Source organism: Bufo bufo, chromosome 5 (assembly GCF_905171765.1).
Source record: "Bufo bufo chromosome 5, aBufBuf1.1, whole genome shotgun sequence".
Taxonomy (NCBI): Eukaryota; Metazoa; Chordata; class Amphibia; order Anura; family Bufonidae; genus Bufo; species Bufo bufo.
The window spans coordinates 254327917-254349342 of record NC_053393.1 but is presented as its reverse complement, the minus strand read 5'-3'; the positions used below and the strand labels follow the sequence as shown (position 1 = coordinate 254349342).

Here is a 21426-nt window from a genome sequence, read left to right as displayed (position 1 = left end):
ATCTCTATGGACCTATGAGGTCCAGTACCGAAGTCCGCTAGAGGACACCAACACATCTTGATCGTCCTAGATTACCCTATTCGGCATCCGGAGGAGGTGCCACTGCGACATACATCGGCCAAACTTATAGCTAAAGAGTTAATGGAGATGTTTTCCCGAGTGGGGATACCTAAAGAGGTTCTGACTGACCAGGGGACCACTTTTATGCCCAAGGTCATGAGGAAACTCTGTAAGTTGCTGCACATCAAACAGCTACGGATGTCCGTTTATCATCTGCAAACGGACGGCCTGGTATAAAGGTTTAACCAAACATTAAAAAAATATGTTAAAAAGAGTGGTGTCTAAGGATAGGAAGGACTGGGACCTCCTTCTGCCCTATCTTATGTTCGCAGTGCTGCTAGAGGTGCCCCAGGCCTCTACTGGGTTCTCGCCCTTCGAACTGCTATATGGCAGACATCCTCGTGGTCTGTTGGACATAGCTAAAGAGGCGTGGGAGCAACAACCCCATATAAAAGTATTATTGAATACGTCACCCAGATGCAGGAACGTATGGAAACTGTGTTGCCTCTTGACAGAGAGTATATGGAGGCAGCTCAACGAGCTCAAAGTCGGGTCTATAATTGACAGGCTCGGGTCCGGATCTTTAACCTGGGAGATCGAGATTTGGTTCTGGTATTGACCGTGGACAGTAAGTTCCTGGCTGGGTGGCAGGGACCCTATGAACTAATCAAAAAAGTTGGAGAGGTAAACTACAAGGTACACCAGCCAGGGCAGCGAAAGCCAAAGCAGGTGTACCATGTGAATTTACTCAAACATTGGAAAGATAGGGAGAACGGTATTGACGACAGTCCGCGGACGAGTATTCTAGAGGAGGAGGTACCAGCCCCTCTGTCTGATGCAAGGGAAGTGGTTGCCACAGTGAAGATTGCTGACAGCCTCTCCTCTAAACAGACTCAGGAGTTCATCAGTAGGAACACGGATGTGTTCTCAGACCTCCCCGAATGCACTTCCACAATTCAGCATGACATTGTCACTGAACCTCAGGCAAAAGTCTGATTAAAACCATACCGGGTACCCGAGGCTCGTCGATAAGCCATCTCGGAGGAAATGCAGCTAATGCTGCAACTAGACGTTATTGAGGAGTTATTGTGGAGTCTAAAAGATAGTTTTAATACCCAAATCGCACAGGATGTTACGGTTCTGTAACGATTTTCTTAAACTAAACGAGATTTACAAATTCGATGCGTATCCCATGCCCCGGGTGGATGAGCTTATCGAGAGGTTAGGACAAGCCCAGTATTTTTCTGTTTTGGACCTCACCAAAGGGTACTGGCAGGTACCCTTGATGGAGGCTGCCAAAGAGAAAACTGCCTTTATCACACCAGAGGGGCAGTACCAATATTAGGTGTTACCCTTTGGTCTGCATGGCACCCCCGCCACTTTTCAGTGACTAATGGACATTGTGCTTCGTCCACATCGTCAGTATGCTTTGGCTTACCTGGACAATATTGTCATCCACAGTACCGACTGGGAAAGTCACCTACCCAAAGTGCAGGCCGTAGTGGACTCCCTTTGGAAGGCTGGCCTAATCGCTAACCCAAAAAAAGTGCGATAGGGTTAGAGGAGACCTGGGGTATGTCATTGGGCGGAGTCATCAAACCCCAAGTGAACAAAATAGAGGCAATACGTAATTGGCCACGACCTGTCACTACTAGGCAAGTAAAGTCGTTCTTGGGAATGGTGGTAATAACATGAGGTTTGTCCCCCACTTTGCTACGGTGGCCGTGCCATTGACAAGGCTCTTGAAGGGATACAAGTCAGTGATGGTTCGCTGGGATGATCAGGCGGGAGAGGCTTTCTCCGCTTTGAAGTCGGTTCCGTGCGGGACCTCGGTATTGGTGACGCCCGACTTCAAAAAGGAATTTATAGTACAGACCGATGCCTCCGAAGTAGGCCTCGGTGCTGTACTGTCTCAGGAAGTCAATGAGGAGGAGCATCCCGTTGTCTTACTCAGACGTAAGCTCACCCAGCTGAGTCCAGGTAAAGTATAGTGGAGAGAGAGTGCCTGGCTAACAAGTGGGCATTCGAGTCTCTCCGTTATTATTTGTTGAGTAGAAAATTCCACCTGGTAACCGACCACTCCCCTCTCAAGTGTATGAGCCAGGCCAAAGACAGAAATGCCCGGGTCACCAGATGGTTTCTTTCCCTACAGAACTTTAAATTTACAGTGGAACACAGGGCAGGCCGGTTGCAGGGAAACGTGGATGCCCTGTCCCAAGTACATTTTCTGGTGAGTGTTCACCCCCTCAGGGTTGAACAAAGGGGGGGGGGGTGTATGTGACACAGTGAGGGGAATGGTCTGGGAAAACAGGTATTTTCTTCCCAGCGTGTGCTGCTGGTCTGATTTGCAGCCAGGTGGAGTCAAATACCGGACTGGAATTTAAATGCCGGTCCGTGTTTTTGGAAGCACCTGGCTGTTCTTAAATAGGCAGCTGGGCTTAGCAGCAGGATCTCTGTGTTGGGATCTGAGGCTTGGTGCCAGGTTGGAGGGCTGAGACCCATGGGCCGAGGAAACAGGCCCCCTAAAGCCTGCCGTGGACTGCTGGAGGTAGAACTGACATCAAGGTGACTTGTCTTATATGAACTTTCCAATTTGTGTGAAGTAACACCAAGATGTACTTTCCATTGTGTGTGAAGTAAACACCAAGACTGCAAAGTAACGCATTGTTTTGTGCATTTGCCTAAAGTGTGAATAAAACACTGAAGTTTTGCGTTAAGAACTTGTCTTTTGCCTCTGTACTGCGTCCGCTTACCCTATCTACCAGAGCGAAACCCCACAGTACCAATGTGCACCATGACAGCCGAATCTTCCCCAGCCCCACCCAGCAATTTTTCTATCGCGTTCCACAATATGCCAATCCCGAGCACCTGGAAGACAACACACTGTTAGGCATTCATGGTTTTGTCGACAGATGACCCTGTATGTCCACCTAATTATTTTTTGCAAAACACCTGTTGGGTTAAAATGCTCACTGCATCCCTCAGTAAACACTGTGAGAGATGTGGTTTCTAGAATGGAGTCACTTCTTGGGTGTTTCTTTTTTATTTTACCTAAGAGCCTATGTAGTTGTCAGCCAGTGCTGTGTAAATCACCAAACTATGCCTCAAAAACACATATTGCTATTTCCCTTTTGAATCCTGCAATGTGCCCAAACAGCAGTTTATGAGCATATATGGGGTGTTGCCATATTCAGGAAGAAATGAGTAACAAATTGTAGGTTTTTTTTCTCCTGTTACCCACTTTTAAATGAAAAACTTGGGTCTAAAGCTACATGATCTTCTAAAAAATGTACCATTTCATTTTTACAACCAAGTGTTTCTAAATTGTATGAAACGTCTGTTGGATCAAAGTCCTCACTACACCCCTTGAAAAATTCCTGGGGTGGGTGGGTGCAGTTTCTTAAATGGAATTTTCAACTGTAGGGTTACCTCAGGGTCTCTTCAAATGCGACATGGCACCTGAAAACCATTCCAGCAAAATCTGCCCTCCAAAAACCATATGGCACTCCTTCCCTTCTCCTGCAGTGTACCTATACAGCAGTTTACAACCAGATATAGGGTGTTGCCATATTTTGTAGGAACTGCATAACAAATTGTGATGTCCTTTTTCTTGTGTGAAGATCAAAAAATCTGGGGCCAAAGCAACATTTTATTGGAATAAAAATGAAATTTTTAATTTTCACAGCCAATTGTATATAAATTCTATGAAATGCCTGTGGTGTCAAAGCACTCACTCCACTGTTCAATACATTCCTTGAGGGATGCAGTTTCCAAAATTGGGTCACATTTTGGTGGTTTCCACTCCATGGCTTCCTTGGGGTCTCTTTAAATGCAACATGGTGCCCGAATACCATACCAACAAAATGTGCCCTCCAAAAGCCAAATGGGATTTCCCATTTGCTACTCTTTGCCTTCTAAGCCCTGTTGTGTGCCCAAACAGCAGTTTACAACCACATATGGGGTGTTGCTATGTTCAGGAGAAAATGGTTAGCAATGGTGTGCTTTTTACTCCTTGTGAAAATTCTAAATGAGGGCTTATGCAACATTTTATTGGAAGAAATAAAATTTTTCATTTTCACAGCCAAGTGTTTTCTAAATTCCATGAAATGCCTGTGGGGTCAAAGTGGTCAGTACAACCCTTGAAAAATTCCTTGGGGGTACAGTTTCCAAAATGGAGTCACTTATAAGGGGTTTCCATTGTAAGGGTACTTTAGGGTATCTTCAAATGTGACATCGCGCCCAATAACCATTTCAGTAAAATCTGCCCTCCAAAAGCCATATGGCGCTCTTTCCCTTCAGAACCCTGAGGTATGCCCACGCAGCATATGACCACATATGGGGTGTTTTGTAAACTGCAGAATCGGAGTAAAAAATATTGAGGCTTATTTTGCTGTCAACCTTGTTATAGGAAAAAATCAATGAAAATGAAAAATCCGCAAAAAACAAAAGTGACATTTTCACCTCCCTATTCCTTTAAATCATGTAAAACATATAAAAGGTAAACAAAGTTTGTAAAATCAGTTTTGAATAACTCAAGGGGTGGAGTTTCTAAAATGGGGTCATTTATGGGTGGAATCTACTATTCAAGCCCCACAAAGTAACTTCATAACTGAATTGGTATCACTATCTAAAAGCAGAGAAAATTGAGATTTTTTTTTCAAATTTTCTGTATATTTTGGATTTTATGAATAAATGTAAACCATCTCAAATTCTCCAATAACATGAAGTACGATGTGTCACAAGAAAACAATCTCAGAATGCTTGGACAAGTGAAAGTATTCTAAAGTTATTACCACATAAAGTGATACGTCGAATTTGCAAACTTTGATCATGTCAGGAAGGTGAAAAACGGCTGTGTCCAGATATTGTGAAAATTTTCCCCCCATATCAGCATTGTGTTTTCTGCATTTTCTTTCTGTCAGAGGGAAAAACTTTGTTTAAATGGGTATTTAGAGCATCAGTTAGTGCCATCAGGTTTTAGTTATTTTTGATAGGAGCTTTTTTTCTGTTGTCAAAGATAACTGCCAGAATGGACATAAACTGACCACAAATGATACTGAATAACCCTTGAAACAAATGGGGATTAAAACAGATGTAGAACATGAGGCAAGAATCATAGACACCTGCTCCTGCCACTATGGTTATGCGCTCCCTGCTCGGTTTGGTGATCACCGGCTTACTTACGGGCAGTGTATGGATGAGGTGACATGCAGCGCTGCACTCAATGAAATACACAAGTACAGTGCTCAGCTATATCCACCAGTCCCATAGAGAATTAATGGAGTTAAAGGGCACATACCTGACCTGCAGTTCCAAATAGGACAGGAGTATGACCTCCCATTCAAAGGATGAGTGGGGGTCCTAGTGTTCGGTCCCCCACAATCAGTTGATTATCACCTATCCAGTGGATAGAGGGTAACTTGAAGTTACTGGAATATCTCCTTAAAAGTTTATAGATGACTGTTCATGGGTTTATATGTTAGAAACTGGTATGCGTAACAGATAGGGCAGCCCCTACAAATGCAAGCCCTTTTTTGTTTTCTAAAATACTCCTCCGTTGTGGCGCTGTGTCCCCCGCTGTTTTTCCTGCCCAATCGCAGCGAAGCTTGTCACAGACAGGGGGAAAAAAACAGCTCACCTCCACTGCAATTGGACCGTGCTACAGTCAGGGAGTATGACACGACAATTGAGAAACCCGGCCGTCTCCTCCTCCCTGTACCGATACTCATACAGGGCATGAAAAGTAGAGGGGGACACAGCACCGCAACGGAGAGGTATTTTAGAAAACAAAAAAGTGCTTGCATCTGTAGGGGCCGCCCTATCTGGTAAGCATACCAGTTTCTAACATATAAACTCATGAAAGGTCCTCTTTAATGCATATATCGTATCGGCAGTCTAGGATAGAGAAGGGACTAATGGGAGCATTCCTGGCATAGTTGCTAACATTTCTAGGAAATGGCCACGAAGAGATGGTGTAAACCAGAAAGGGGTAGGGTTTTTGTTAATTTACCCCAAATTGGGTGGATTGTGGCCATATTAGGCGGGCCCCATGGCTTAAATTTGACAAATTATGTTGCATACTAAATATTCAACTTCTTCTACTTGTCCTGATTACAGATGATGCGGGGAAGGATATGGAGACGATCACGCAATCATGATTTTAATCTAATCGAAAATAATCTTCAACAGCGTTCACCCAGCTCCTTATTCTTTACTTTATAGAAAAGTGCACTGTGCATCAAAAATAATCAGGAATAAGCAACTGGCCTATGGCCATTTGCGTCAGACTCTTTCTCAAGGCCTTGAGAAATGCTGTTACAACTGAGCACCACCCGGATATATCAGCCCATCGTCTAGCTTGAGTCCTTGCTGATCTTGGTGAGTAGTGCCGACCGTGGATTTCTATCTCATGCCACTATGAACAGGCCCGCCACTTCAAGACCATTCTGTCAGATCAATAAAGAAGTGTTCTGTTGCGGTATACTGCTGAAACATCATTTCTTCAACGCCAGTTTGGCTTTACCCTCTGTCCCAACTGGGCATCCTTGCCCAATAAGTGTCTATATTTTATTTTTGTCTTGAAACATGGAGGCATAGCTCAGTGCTGTCAGTGGTGGCCAGAAGTTTCTAACATCTCCACCTTGCATCGTAATAAACATAGCAGCCAGCCGGTAACTGTACAAAAAGAAAGGCAAGTCTCAGGATTATCAAAAATTTCCTCTCCAACTTGTATCGTAATAAACATAGCAGCCAGCCGGTAACTGTATAAAAAGAAAGGTAAGACACAGGATTATTAAAAATTTCCTCCATTTAAAAAAAAAAGTTAATTTAACAGAAATCTGACAGGGGGCAATATAATAATATACTTTTACTAATAATAGGTTTTGCCATGAGACTCCTATCAACAGTTATTGTACACCCTAAGGCACAGGCAGAGATTCTTTATTTCTGTGGAAATAGACTTTAGGCTCTGTTCACAAAGGCCTTTCTTTCATAGTAGAAGTCACAATACAGAGTTGGATCTGTCTTTTGACGTATGCCAATGACGCCCAGTGGACATCGTTGACTTATAATGGGGTTCTGCAACTCTAAGAATATTTTTGCCGAAAAAACTGCCAATTGAGCCTCCCTGGCATGTGAAGAAATAACCTGAGACATTTGCTTTAAGTAAAAAATAAGCATTGTTTATTAAGACTGGATTTTGACGCTAAAACATGGATGTATGTGGAGCCCATATGGTATCTGTTTTTTCCTGGACCCATTCACTCCCATTGCATGCCATCAATCCTTGGTCCTTGTGTGGTCCAGAGATAGCACACCAATGGAGAACACTGTCCTCTGAATCAGGCCTATATGTATGTTATGGACGTCCTACTGCTGCTAATAGATTTTTCTACACAAGCCCATGTACAGTTATAAGGTTTAGCTTCCTCACCTTTTTGGCGGGAAAACTACGGTACCCGCAGTCCCGCACTACTGACGGCCATGTCACGGCTCGTTAACCCTTATGGTGACAGCAATGTTTCTTTCCTCCAGGTGTTATCCTGGCAGGTCCTCACAGCCTCTCCCGCCATCACTAGGCTGAGGGGAGCAGTTGTCACCAGCGCCGCCACATAGAGCCATCTAGGTGAATAGCCGGCATGTCCAGTCAGTCAGTAATAAGCTTTCTACGAGTCTGGCGACGCCTCCCTCATTATGACGCTTAGGTAACTGCCTAATCTTAACTAATGGCAGCGCCTGCCCTTCTCTTGGCAGATCTGGAGGAGGGGGAGGAGAGGACTCAAACGTGCTCATGTTGTCAAATCTGTGTTTTGCGCTTGTCAATCTGCTCAGATTGTAGAGACGTGTCTGGCTTCTCCGGCATCCAGTGCGCAGCCGCCATTGCCGGGTGACATGCTCCTGGATGTAGGAAGGGGATTACCTTCTCATTCTATCTCACCTGCTTGTCCCTTGTGTCTCCCTTCACGTCCCGCACATTGCCTCTGCCCTCCGTCTCTGTAGGCGCCATCAGTGTATGCAGCCTGTTGATTTCCCCGCCAGAGCTAAAGGATGGCCTTCGTGCTTTAATTGCCATTGGGAGTTCACGTCGGTTCACCCCAGGCACATGCAGCCGTCACACGGGCAGCGCACCCTCTAATCCCCTTCAGTCACCCGCTCGGATGAGCCGGAGGACAGGACTCGGTGTCGTCTCGGTGGCTTTATGAATGGCACTGATATGGAGGAAATACCGTTTCAGAAAGTCAAAACCAGAAGGAAGAAGTGCCGCTGCTCCCCCGCCCCCCCCTCTGGATGCCATCGCATGCGAAGACGAGTTCGACTGCAAGGAGCTAGAGTCCCTCTTCCAGAACTACAACCTGAAGCTGGAGCAGACCTCGACCTTGAAGGCTCTGGCTGTCTTAATTATCATGACGGCGACGCTGGCGCTGGTGGAGCTGCTGTCTGGCCCCAGCCTCAGCATCTCCAAAGCCTCGCACCCCGTGCACTGCATCATTTTCATGTCCCTCTTCATTGTGACCAATGTGAAATACCTGCAGGTAACGCAGCTGCAGCAGATCGTCAAGCTCACCTTGCTCTTCAGCTTCACCCTCTCCTTCCTGTGCTGCCCCTTCTCCCTGGGAGCTTATGGCTTGGAGCCCCCTACTTCGTCAGATCAAGGGATGTGGCAGCTCATGCTGGTGACGTTTGTGTCCTATGCCCTGCTGCCCGTGAGGACCCTGCTGGCCATCGTGTTTGGCTTCATGGTGTCTGTATGTCACATCATTGTCACAGCCACATCTGTCAGTGTGAAAAGGCACAAGGTCTGGAGAACGGTGAGTCCCCTGCTAGTTACCGTCCAGCTGTGGTGAGGGGAAATCTGGAAGGATCTCCAGCTTAACTGCCTCCATAATCCTGTGGAGCACCTGCTTCACTCTATCTGCAGCGTGGTCCATAACAGGAGCACTTTATGTCCTCTGTGTTTTTTAGGATAGCTATGTAGTCATGTCTGTGGCAGGGAAATCCACCATCTCAGTGGTTATTTTGTTTCTTCGGTCACAGTGAGATGCTTCAATGTGTGGTTGAACTGCCATGACCCCACCATTGTGGAGGCTGTAATCTCGGGGAGCTTTTCTTCCAGCCAGTGATGTTCTTTGGGTTTGTTTTAGGCTACTTTCACACTAGCGTTTTAGTTTTCTGGTATTGAGATTAGTCATAGGGGCTCAATACCGGAAAAAAGCGCTTCGGTTTCTCCCCATTCATTGTCAATGGGGACAAAACTGCACTGAACGGAATGCTCCAAAATGCATTACGTTCCGTTTAGTTGCGTTCCCATACCGGAGAGCAAACCGCAACATGTTGTAGTTTGCTTTCCGTCCTGGGATGCTGAGCAAGACGGATCCGGCATGACCCACAATGCAAGTCAATGGGGACGGATCCGTTTTCTCTGACACAATAGAAAATGGAAAACAGATGCAGCTGGCACCATGATATATCAGCCTCGCGGTGCTCACGTCCAGAGTCAGCGTCCCATAAATCAATGTGAAGTAAAGAACCGGCACTCATAGTAAGGTATGATCTTCAATCTTTCTTTATTTCGCCATGCAGAGGACTAGAAAAACAACGCGTTTCGACTCACATACTCTTTGACAAAGACTCAGTATGTGAGTGGAAACGTGTTGTTTTTCTAGTCCTCTGCATGGCGAAATAAAGAAAGATTGAAGATCATACCTTACTGTGAGTGCCGGTCCTTTACTTCACAATAGAAAACGGATCCGTCCTCCATTGACTTTCAATGGAGTTCACGACGGATCCGTCTTGACAATGTTAAAGGTAATGCAACCGGATCCGTTCATAACGGATGCAGACGGTTGTATAATCAGTAACTGAAGCGTTTTTTCTGAGCCCTGCCGGATCCAACAAAAACGCTAGTGTGAAAGTAGCCTTAGGCAGCAAGTGGTAAGTGTCACACAATTGGTAAGTGTATCTATCCACTTTCAGGTAGCTCCGATAAAGGTGTTTTTTGCACAACACTTGGACCTCCTGCAGAGCTAAATCATAGGCTCCTACAGTGCTCCAACTCCAGTTCTGATGACCTGAAGGAGGTCTTGGTGTTGCATCCCTAAAGTAGGTGCATACGGCCATATTACAGCCGTCTGAGTGAGGTCTGAGGCTAAATTCAGACATTACATACATGCATTGCATACGCGTCACATATATGTGTAACGTCCATTTTAAATCTTCTGCAAGAAGATAAATGTATAGGATGAAGGAACATTGTGATAGAAGTCGTGTGATAGTTACCTCTGAAGTTCTGCGCAGTGTAACTATAGGATCAGATCTGTTCCACATTCACTGCTACAAACTTATGTAAGTCTTCATGAGTAGGGATGACCAAGCTTCTGTTTTTAAGTTCGGCGTACAAGGATCGGGTTATTTCAGAATGTCATTATGGATTCCGCTACCACAGACCAGGTCTGTGGTAGCGGAATCCATAATGGAATTCTTAGATAACCCAAACTCGAACTTGTATGCCGAACTTGAAAACAGAAGTTCGATCATCCCAACTCATGAGGGTACAGCCACACAGTCAGGTTTTCTGATGCAGTTTTGAAGCCAAAATAAAGAGTGAATCGTAAACGGAAAGGAGAGATGAGACTTTTTATTTATTTATATTTTATTCACTCCATGTTTTGGCTTTCAAAACGGCATCAGGAAACCTGACTGTGTGGCCGTACCATGAAAGGTTTTGGCCATAACAAAATATGGGGACTTCTGCAGTGGAAGCAATGTCAACTGCAACTTATTTCTCCTTAGGAAATAATAGAGGGTTGATTGTGACAGACACTTTCATGTCATTTAAAGGGTTTGTGTCACTTTAGCAAATAACATTTATCAGGTTAAAAAAGTTAATACAAGGCACTTACTAATGTATTGTGAATCTCCATATTGCCTTCTTTGCTGATTCATTTTTCCATCACATTATACACTGCTTGTTTCTAGGGGTTACACGTCCACCTCTGCTGTATTACAGGGTGGTCATAATGTGATGGACAAATGAATAAAGCCAGCAAAGGAGGCAATTTGGACAATCGCAATCTATTAATAAGTGCCTTGTACTAACTCTCTCTACATTATAAATGCCATTTGTTGTCGTGGAATTCCGGGTTAAATCTTCTGATAATACTGCTGAAGTGGCCCATAACGATGGATCGGAATAATAGTCAGTGCTTGTGTGGTGGCAAAACCACAAGAAATCCATGACATCTGTCATTATCACCATATTAACATTGATCATATTCCATTAGTCAAATTATTCTGATAGTAAAGTCCTGGCATATGGAGCGTGTGGTTATAGATAACATTGCATATGGGGCTGCTCGTTCATCAGGTGATCGTGTTGTCCTGCCCGCACTGAAAATGTTCCTGTTCATCAGATTGTGCTGTCTAAACAGCGATCTGCTGCGCAGGAACAATGGATTTCTATGAGGACAAGAGATCTGTGTCCAGTGTAGATGATTGCTGGATGTGAATGCAGCCCTCATCTCCGCTGATGATCAGGCAGGATCCTCAGTGTAGGGAATATCACATTTACCATGAGACGTGCTGGATTGTGGCAGTGATAATTGTACTTTAATAAACACTATATAAAATAAGGAGACACACACCAATTATGTGAGTAATGTCTGTGCGGGGGAACGTGTGCTCTTCATACAGTTCTGTATCTATTCTTCAGAAACTTTCTGGATGACGTTTTATTTGTTGCATTATTAACTCCAAAGACCTGAAAGTACAGTACAGTTTTTGAACTGATTAGTGGCTCTACAGGGATAATTCTACTGAACTGCTGCATCCTAGCTACATATTATCCCCTTCCATTCATGAAAGACAACTGAAGAACAATGAGTACGTGAAATCGATCTCCCCCACCGCAAATCTTCCAGCTCTATGCCAGTAAAGTTCATTTGCCCTATAGTGAAGCATGCTTTGTTTCAAGTTCTCAGCATTTTCAAAATCTCTGCTTGTTGTCAGCAAATGTAAACATTACTGATCACATCCTTGGTCATACACGTTGCAGTGTTTTTGGCAAGGGTCACCACCATCTGCAGTGCTTCCTCTGTACTTGGTACAGTCACTGGTGCAGGTGACGCACAGCAATTAGCGGTAAACTGTGGCTGAGTACCAAGTCACAGCTGCGTCGTGAACTGGAACCCTTTCTGACCATGTCTAGGTGACACAGATGCTAGAAAGGAGAATGCGGATATACTTGATGCATTGACCCTTTAACCCTTTCACTGCCAGGGGTGCTCGGACATCTTGCACCTCTGGTAGCCAGAACAGTTTTTGCAGTTTTGACGTGTACAAATAAATCCTAAATTACCAAATAATAAAATCATACTAAACCCCATATTCATATATTTTCAGAAAGTGGACGCCCGGCACATTGTCAAAATTCCATTCCGCGCTTTATACACACAGACACTATCAAGCAACTTTGCATCAAAATGCAATTGTTCATAAAAATTGCATAAATTGGTATTAGTATGTAAAAATTTAACTCAAGCAGAAAGTTATATGGACTGCACCTTCTGAATATAAACCATCAGTTCATACATGCAACTTAGACCTAAAGTTATATGCACATATCTTCCTAAAGTTACCAGAACCGGAAAAGAGCAAAAATCTGGTTTTAAGATGGAAGTTTTAAGAAGGTAACAACCTGTAAAATACAGCAATTACATCCCATGAAAATTAAGTGCACCCTCAAAACCTATATATTTCCTGAAATTGCAGTTCTATTAATGTGCTGCTGGCAACTTTGTACCTAAAACTCACATCTAGGATGATACATAAAAATGTAAAAATAATATATTGAGGTGTGCAAAGCTGATGGATACCACAAGTCTGTACATCAACTAGAACCTGTGCTATTAAAAACACTGAAATAGAGGCCATGTAATATTTGGCCATCAGTCACAAATGTGTTAAAAATGTTTAGTGTACACAGCTGTCATGTTACCAACATTTACATTTTCTCAGAGTGGACAGCATACTGTGTATAAAATTATAACCAAATAATTAATACACATTACACACAACCACCTTTTATCCAACAAACAAGAAATGGAGCGTCCATTTGGCTTTTGAGACAGATTTTACTGGAATGGGTTAGGGTGCCATATTGAACTTTCAACAGCCTTGAGGTACTAGTATAGTAGAAACTCCAAGAAATAACCCAATTTTTTAAACTAAACCCCCCCCCCCCCAAGGAATTCAGCTAGGGGTGTAGTGATGGTTTTGACCCCACAGGTGTTTCATATACTTTATTAGCATTGGACTGTGAAAATAATAGTCACTGTACTTTCATACAATTTCTTTTCATTTAATAGAGAATGGTGTAACTAGCAATTTTCTAAATCACTTCTTTTTAAAAATATGCCTGCAAGCTGTAAAGTCATGGCATCTAAGGGTCTCACTTCCACCTACGTTACAGTCCACTTTTAACTCCAGAGATGAAAACAAACATAGTGGCAAGTAAAGGAAAGGATGTCACATGAGTACAGGCAGAAAGGAGACACCCCCTGCTTCTGAGTGAAGTGCATCTAGCTGTGTGGCTGATACAGGGATATGGCTGAAAGAGATATTAGGGAAGCCTAAACATATTTTTTCCTTCACCGTTAGGATTGTACAAAGAAGTTGTTTAGCAAATTATTCTTTTTTGCAAGGGCTAAAAGGAGAAAATAATTTGTTAAGCAATTTCTCCTGAGTACATAACTACCCCTAATGAGGTTGTAAACTGCTGTTTGGGGACACAGCAGGGCTCAGAAGGGAAGGAGCGGCATCTGGATTTTGTATCATGGAATTTGCTGAAATGTTAATGTAAGTCATACATTTTTTTTTTTTTTTGACTGAGCTGTGTGAGTGCTCATTTTTGGTGGACAAGCTGTAGTTTTTATTTGTACTTTTTGGGGTGCATTTGGCATTTTGATTGCTTTTTATTCAAGTGAGGTGGGCAAAATTGCAATTCTTCAGTGTTTTTTTTTTCTTTCTTTTTTTTTAACATTTTTATGGGGTTCATTATAGCTGAGCACTAGTTAATACAGTTGAAAAAAGACATTAGTCCCTCAAGTTCAACCAAGGGATAGGTGCAGATGTGAATTTTAGAAAAAGGGGAGTAAGACCTAGATCTCTACACATTTTCATAAACATTAAAGGGGTTGTCTGAGTTCCCCTTCTTCACCCAGGCAGCCCCTCTGAGTGCAGCTTCGCAGCATTTTATGCTCTGATGCTCTACCTTGCCTTGCACTGAATTGCTCAGGACAAGGGCTGTTAGTTCTCAGTGACATCACTGGCCTTTAGTCCTGCCCTGGCCTGTTTTACAGACTAGGGCAGCGCTAAAGCTCGCCCCTTAGTGCCGGTGATGTCACCGGGCTCACCTCTAGGTGGTAGCCTCCGGCTAGCATTCCCATGTTGAGAGGGAGACCCAGTAGTTTACCGAATCTACTGAAAAAGCCCTTGTCCTGCTCGATTTAGCACAGGCCAAGAGGAGCATTGAAGCATGAAATGCTCCAATGCTCAACTCAGAGGGGCTGCCTGGGTGCAGAAGGGGTTATGTCCAGGTTCAGCTCTGAACCCTGACAACCCCTTTAATGTCATTTACTTTTAAGAATTCATCTAAGCCCTTTTCAAAACTGTCCACTGTTCCCGCTGTGACCATGTCCTGAGGTAGACTATGCCAAAGATTTACAGTTCTCACAGCTTTGACTTCTCTGGAGACTGAACTTTTTCTTCTCCAGATGGAGGCAGTGCACCTTGTCTTTTGAGGGCATTTTACACGGAACAGCTTTTCAGCATATTTTTTGTACGGCCCATTTATATATTTTTATAGTCATGTGCCCCCTTAAGTCTTCTCTTCTCAAAACTAAATAAATGTAATTATTTTAATCTTTCCTCATAACTAAGACCTTCCACGCCCCTTATCATTTTAGTTGCTCTCATTTGTACTTATTCCAGCTCCAGTGCTTCCTTTCTATGGACTGGTGCCTAGAACTGAACTGCATATTCCACATGAGGCCGAACCAAAGCTTGCCTCGTTTAATACATGACAGTATTCTGCTAGCCTTAGAAGAAGCTGATTGACATTGTATGCTGTTATTTAATACATGATCTACAAGTACACCCAAATCCTTCTCTATAAGTGACTCCCCCAGTGTTACATCCCCTAAGACATATGATGCATGTAGAGTATTACTAACCAGGTGCATACCTTTACATTTATCCACATTGAACCTCATTTGTCAAGTTGATGCCCAATCACTCATAGTGTTTTTGGACATCTTCCATAGACTGCACAGTATTACATAGCTTGATATCATCTGCAAAAATAGAAACGGTGCTATTAATCCTATCTTCGATATCGTTAATAAATAAATTAAATAATAGGGGACCTAGCACTAAACTTTGGTGTACACCACTTATAACCCGGGACCATTCTGAATAGGAATTATTGACCACAACTCTCTGGACACAGTCCTTCAGATAGTTTTCAATCCATTTATAAACTGTACTTTCTAAGCCTATAGACTATATTTTACCAATCAAAACATACGAGGGATAGTATCAAATGCCTTTGCAAAATCCAAGAACACCACATCCACAGGCGCTTCTCTGTCCAGACTTCTACTCACCTTCTCATAAAACTAAATCGGGCTAGTCTGACAACTTCTGTCCTTTGCAAACCCATCGTTATCACTTATAATATTAACACTCACCTACTCCTGTATATACTGCCTTAAGAGTCCTTCAAACATTTTTCCCAAAGCAAAAGCTAATATTACTGGTCTATAATTACCTGTGGAGGACCTAGAGACCTTTTTAAATAAGTGCACCACATTTGCCTTGCATCGGTCAGTTGGCACTGTACCAGCCCCTTGTGAATCTCTATAAAATATGAACAGGGCACAGCAATACCTGACCTGGAGCCTTGTTCACATTTATCTTATTTAACTGTCACGGATGGTGTACAGGAAACAAGACAATGCAATACAATTAATGACTCACTGGATCCACAACTAAGGAACAAAAGGGAGACCCCTACATGAGTCCTGCCACTCTCCCTAATTGCTCAGCCTATGCGAACACCCCAAAGGTGGATGGGCGCATATCCACGTACCTCGGCTATCTAATACCTGAAGACCCTACAATAGTGAGGGGACACGACCACCGGCTCCCTACACAAGACACGGAGGGAGTCAGGGTCACCTGAAAATCCAGCAGACAGAAAATCACAAATAAAGGAACAGCACTTATCTTGCAGAGGACTGAGGAATAGAAACAGCATGCGCACACACACTCCAGGAAGTTGTATAAGCCGCAACCTAATGCATCATGGGGAGGAACTTAAAGGGAAGCAATCAGTCCAACTGCATGACAGCTGAGATAGACTAACGAGATGAGGAACTTAACCAAAACAAAGAAACTCAAGGAGGAGGATCTGGAAAGCTCCTGTCAGAGCTTCTCAACTGTCTGGTTGTGACATTAACTTAGCTCGGACCATATCTATAGTTAGCCAGTTGGGTGTATTACTGGATGTACTAACAGCCCTGGCAACCACTGATATCAGCTCCTTTCTATTCTTTTGTATATACAGGGCTAAAAATTACATTTAGTAACTGCTTTTTCCTTGTCTTCAGTGACCATCCCCTTTTAGAGTTATTTAGGGTGCCAACCTGCTCTGACTTTTTTTTTTTCTTAGCATTTATATATTTAAAGAATTTGGGGGGATTTCTTTTGTTCTCCTTTGCCATTTTGTTCATTTTATCTCTTATTATGTGACTGTAACTGATAGGAATCTCTGACTGATAGGAATCTCTGAGTCCCACTTGGTACCCCTGGCACCAAACTTCTAGTATCGGCTTGGTTTGAGTCCTGTCTGACGTCAGGAGAGCGCTTCACTCAGTAAGTAACGAAAGACACAACAGTGATGTACTGAATGAACACTCTGAGGTTTATTTTTAATGCACACAGGTTATATAGAGGGGGCTTTACCCTCTTTATTAGCATATCATCGTATGTTATGTATTTAACCTATCACATTAACACGTTTCATTCTACGCTCAGAGAAATAGAAACAAAAACGGAACTTCCATATTAGGAACATTGTCCGGGAGTAGTGCCAAAGAGATAAGATTCAGGGTTACAGAGAATAGAAACCTTACAGTATATTAGTTTCACAGCAATCAGAGTTAGTACCTAACATAGAAACAAAACTTCAGCAAAAAGCAGAATTCATTTTGACATAATAAAGAACATGGATTCCTTTCAAATCCCCTCTTAAGAACCTTTAGTGGATCACACTACATGGTTCTTTCCTTTCTTGTCCTTTTTCTCTCTATACGATATTAGGTAATTTTTATACCCATCTGGGCTTCGATCCTCCTGGGGTACAGTAGTCTGATATAATGACATATTAGAGAGCCCTTTTTCTAGCATTCGTCTCACACAGGGAATAACACATAATACTACTACACCTATTACTACAATTACTATTAGTAGGACAATCTCTAGTTGCATGAGACCTTGTTTCCAATTTGTGAACCACCCAAAGTATTGATCCCATGGATCATTTATACCTGAGTTCTTTTTCAGTTCTACTGACAGATCTTCAAGCTTCTTTATAGCTATTGTGACCTTACCAGTGGGGCCAGTATTATTTGGTATGTATGTGCAACAGGAGGTTGGATCAGTCAATACTCGGCACACTCCGCCCTTCTCTGCAAGAATCATATCCAACACCATTCGATTCTGGAATGTCATGATTGAGTCTGCTTGTAGTTCTTCTGCTACCCCTTGAAATGCATCTCTAGTATAGTTTACAAACCTTTGCTGATTGTAGTATATGTAATTTATCCAATCCACATTTTTATTCACAGTAATGATGGGAAATATTGATTCAAATCCGGCGGCTACTTGATCTCTAGCTTTGAACTCATCTGGGACCCCTCTTGGAACACCTATTGCATCTATATACACATGGGGATCAAAACTTGAAAGGGGGCTGCTTCTTTTGTTTCTCTTTAGCACCCCTTTGTCTATAATATCTGATTCAGTAAAAATGTGCATGTTCATTATAACTTTGGCAAGCGCACATTCACCTTTCCAGGCACCTTCCAATCTGGATCTTATCTTTCCATCTCCCCAGATCCAGTACACATCTCCTATGGAGTACACTTGGTTCTGAGTGAGGGATATGTTCAGATTGCTGTATTTGTGACAATAACCTTTGGTGAAATTCTGTACATTCCTCCCATGTGTACTCCCTTTGTAACATGTGTAGTTACCTGGATATACCTGGATGCCTGCCCCTGGGCGAGGATTTTTTAACAAAAGAGGGTATTTTGATTTCCATTCTGTACATACACTGTGGTTATAAGACATATTAACAAAAAGAGTCAAAAAACATTCTTCAACACTTTCTGGTAACACTAGGGGTAGGTACCTAGGTGTGGTTTGGCAGCACCGCATATGTAACAGTTACTTTTATTCACAGAGGCTGCACTATACTTCATCCACTCCAGCCACAAATTAACATCAGAAAAACCCGTCCCCATGGCCAAAGTATCCTCATATGTGGGATCAGATATGGCCCTTAGGTTTTTTAGAGAAACTATATGCGGGGCTAGTGGGTTTTTGGGGACACCTGTGATGGGCTGGTATTCCTTAGACTTATACATATCTCTAAGTTTGAACATTTGTGTTACCTGAGAAGTCTCAGCTCCCCACATGTTATGGAAGTACCATCCCAATACATAATCTCCTTCATCATATTTACCAGGGTTGTCTATTGTCAATACAATCTTCATTTCCGCTGACCTTTTTTTGCAATGATACACTGAGGAGGTGTCCACATAACACGTCCCTCTCTCAAGGAGTGTCATTCTAGTCAAAAGGGACTTAGAATTTTTATCCCTCCTTTTGAGGGCGCTTTCTGGTTTATATCCCCATTCTGTCCCTGTATTCCATCCCACCGATCCCCAGTATCCACAACCTTTTCCCCAGTATGAGTCTGTTACACATATATAGGCCTGTCCTTCTACATAGTCGTTGGAACAATAGTTATAATATGAACATGTTTTCAAGATATCACAAAGGCAAAAGGTGTAGGTGGCTACGTGAGTGTTAGATGAATTATACCAAAAGGTGATGACGCCGCCCTTGCTAGTTGCGGCTACTTCTCCCTTACTACTAATTGGTAAAATCAACAAGATTATTGAAGCAATCTTAGTCAGTACATTCAACCATTTCTCAGAAAGGGGTGAGGAGCTCATCATGTTGGAGGTCAGGGCTGTCTGCCCCCGTTAGTACCTCTGGGCCTTGTTGGAGGTCAGGGCTGTCTGCCCCCGTTAGTACCTCTGGGCCTTGTTGGAGGTCAGGGCTGTCTGCCCCCGTTAGTACCTCTTGTCCTTCTTCAAGGCCAAGGCTGTCTGCCTCCGTTCCTGCCTCCTCTCTTGTTCTCACAAGCTTCACTCGGGTGGCGTGGATCCAAGTTGGAGACTGTTCAGTCAGCACGGCTGTTCTGGTTACTGCGACCATGGTAGTGGGTGGGCCATATGCGAAGTCACCTTGGGATTTTCCTTTCTTCAGTGTTTTGATCACTACCTCATCCCCCACCCTGTATGGGTGGGTGGGTTCCTGTGGAAGAGAGGGAGACTTACAAGCAACTTTTTCCTCAGTTTTATTAAGAACCTGTATCAATTTGGTGACATTTTCTTCCCTTATTAAATCAAGATCACCTTCCTGCACTATCATTGGGCGTCTTGCCCAGGGGGTGGGGAAAGGCCTTCCCATGAGTATCTGTAAGGATTCTCAATGCTGTTATATCCTACCCCCTCTTTGCAGACTAATCCTGTCTTAGGATTTTTCTGCAATACTGGATAACACTAGTCTTGCTGTTCCTGTTCAGTGGAATATCTTTGAAGATCAGTAAGCATTTGTGACATCTCAGGGGTTGGAGGTGCCAAACATGGCATCTCCCAATGGTTACACGGACCTGTGGGGTTGCATTTGGCCACTCGTTTCGCCACCTTATCTGCCAGCGCATTGCCCTGTGAGACATGATCCTTACCATCTGCTGCCGTGAATCCTCTCCTCAAATCATACCATGGTCCCACACTACCCCATGTGCGTACCTACTATCAGTATAAATGGTGACAGGTCTATCAGCATGTAGAATAAATGCTCTAGTGAGTGTCATGAGCTCAGCTGCCTGCTGTGTTGAGTGTGGATGTCCTTGAGTAGGCCTACAACATCATGTGTAGTGTGCAAAAATGGTGTAACGTCACATTGTGAAAGGAGTTGCCAACTCTACCATCATAGCACAGGCTGCAAGAGAACACAGACATGCCGGCATCCCCTGGACAGGGGTGGGCATTACCTTTGAGAAAAAATACACAAGGACGCAACTTGCCTCCGTGTTCTTGTGTCAGTACACCCGCCATGGTTTTACAATTTTGTCGTGCAAACATGTGGAAGTTTGTAGTCAGGGAGGTCCAATCCTGGACTTGACATTAATGAACATTTCAGATAATCAAATGCATTGTACATTTCTGAAGACCATCTTATTAAATCAGGTTTGTCCTGCAGTGTTGCCTGTCTCAAGATATTATCATAGTAGGAACAGTCTGGGATCCATTGTCTGCAGTAGTTTATCATTCCAAGGAAGGATAGCATTTCCTTCTTGGAGAGCGGGGTGACCAAGCCCGCTACAGACTGAACTCTCCCTGGACTGATCCTCCTTTCCCCCTTTTTCAGGACAAACCCCAAGTATTCGACTTGCTGTTTACACCATTGCATTTTCCCTAATGACACTTTGTGTCCACATTCAAACAACCATTGTAACAGTGATATACCATCCTCAATGTTGGCCTCCACTGACATACTGCACAACAGTAAATCATCCACGTATTGCAACAACACGGAACCTTGGGGGGGGTGCCATGGTTTTAACGTGGCTTGGAGGACTATGCTGTACACTACAGGTGAATCAGCACATCCCTAGGGCATTCTGCCCCAGGTCAGTTGACATCTGTCAAAGGAAAAAGCAAAAATTAGTCTGGTCTTCTTGTCAACTGGGATAGAAAATAATACATTTTTCAGATCTATCACACTGAACCAAACAGCGTCTGCTGGAATGGCAGATAGTAATTGAGTGATGTCAGGTACAACAGGGGCTATAGGCACAATGATGTTGTTGATGGCCCTTAAATCCTGTACAAAGCGGGTAGCACCATCTGCCTTTGTCACTGGATTCACGGGCGTGCTGTAGGGTGAAATCACCTCTGCCAGGATTCCCTTTTGTAGGAATTCTTTTATCATTGGCCTAAGTCCATCGAG

General features: G+C 43.4%; 1 protein-coding gene across 3 annotated transcripts in view; it reads left to right on the top strand.

Moving 5' to 3' along the window:
* Positions 1–8160: 8160 nt before the first annotated feature.
* Positions 8161–21426, top strand: part of ADCY1 (adenylate cyclase 1) — a 573552-nt gene continuing 560286 nt past the window's right edge. For all 3 annotated transcript variants that reach the window (XM_040433282.1, XM_040433283.1, XM_040433284.1), the window contains exon 1: positions 8161–8870. In XM_040433282.1, the coding sequence (XP_040289216.1) occupies positions 8265–8870 (606 nt within the window). In that variant the 5' untranslated portion in view covers positions 8161–8264. The remainder of the gene's footprint in view (positions 8871–21426) is intronic.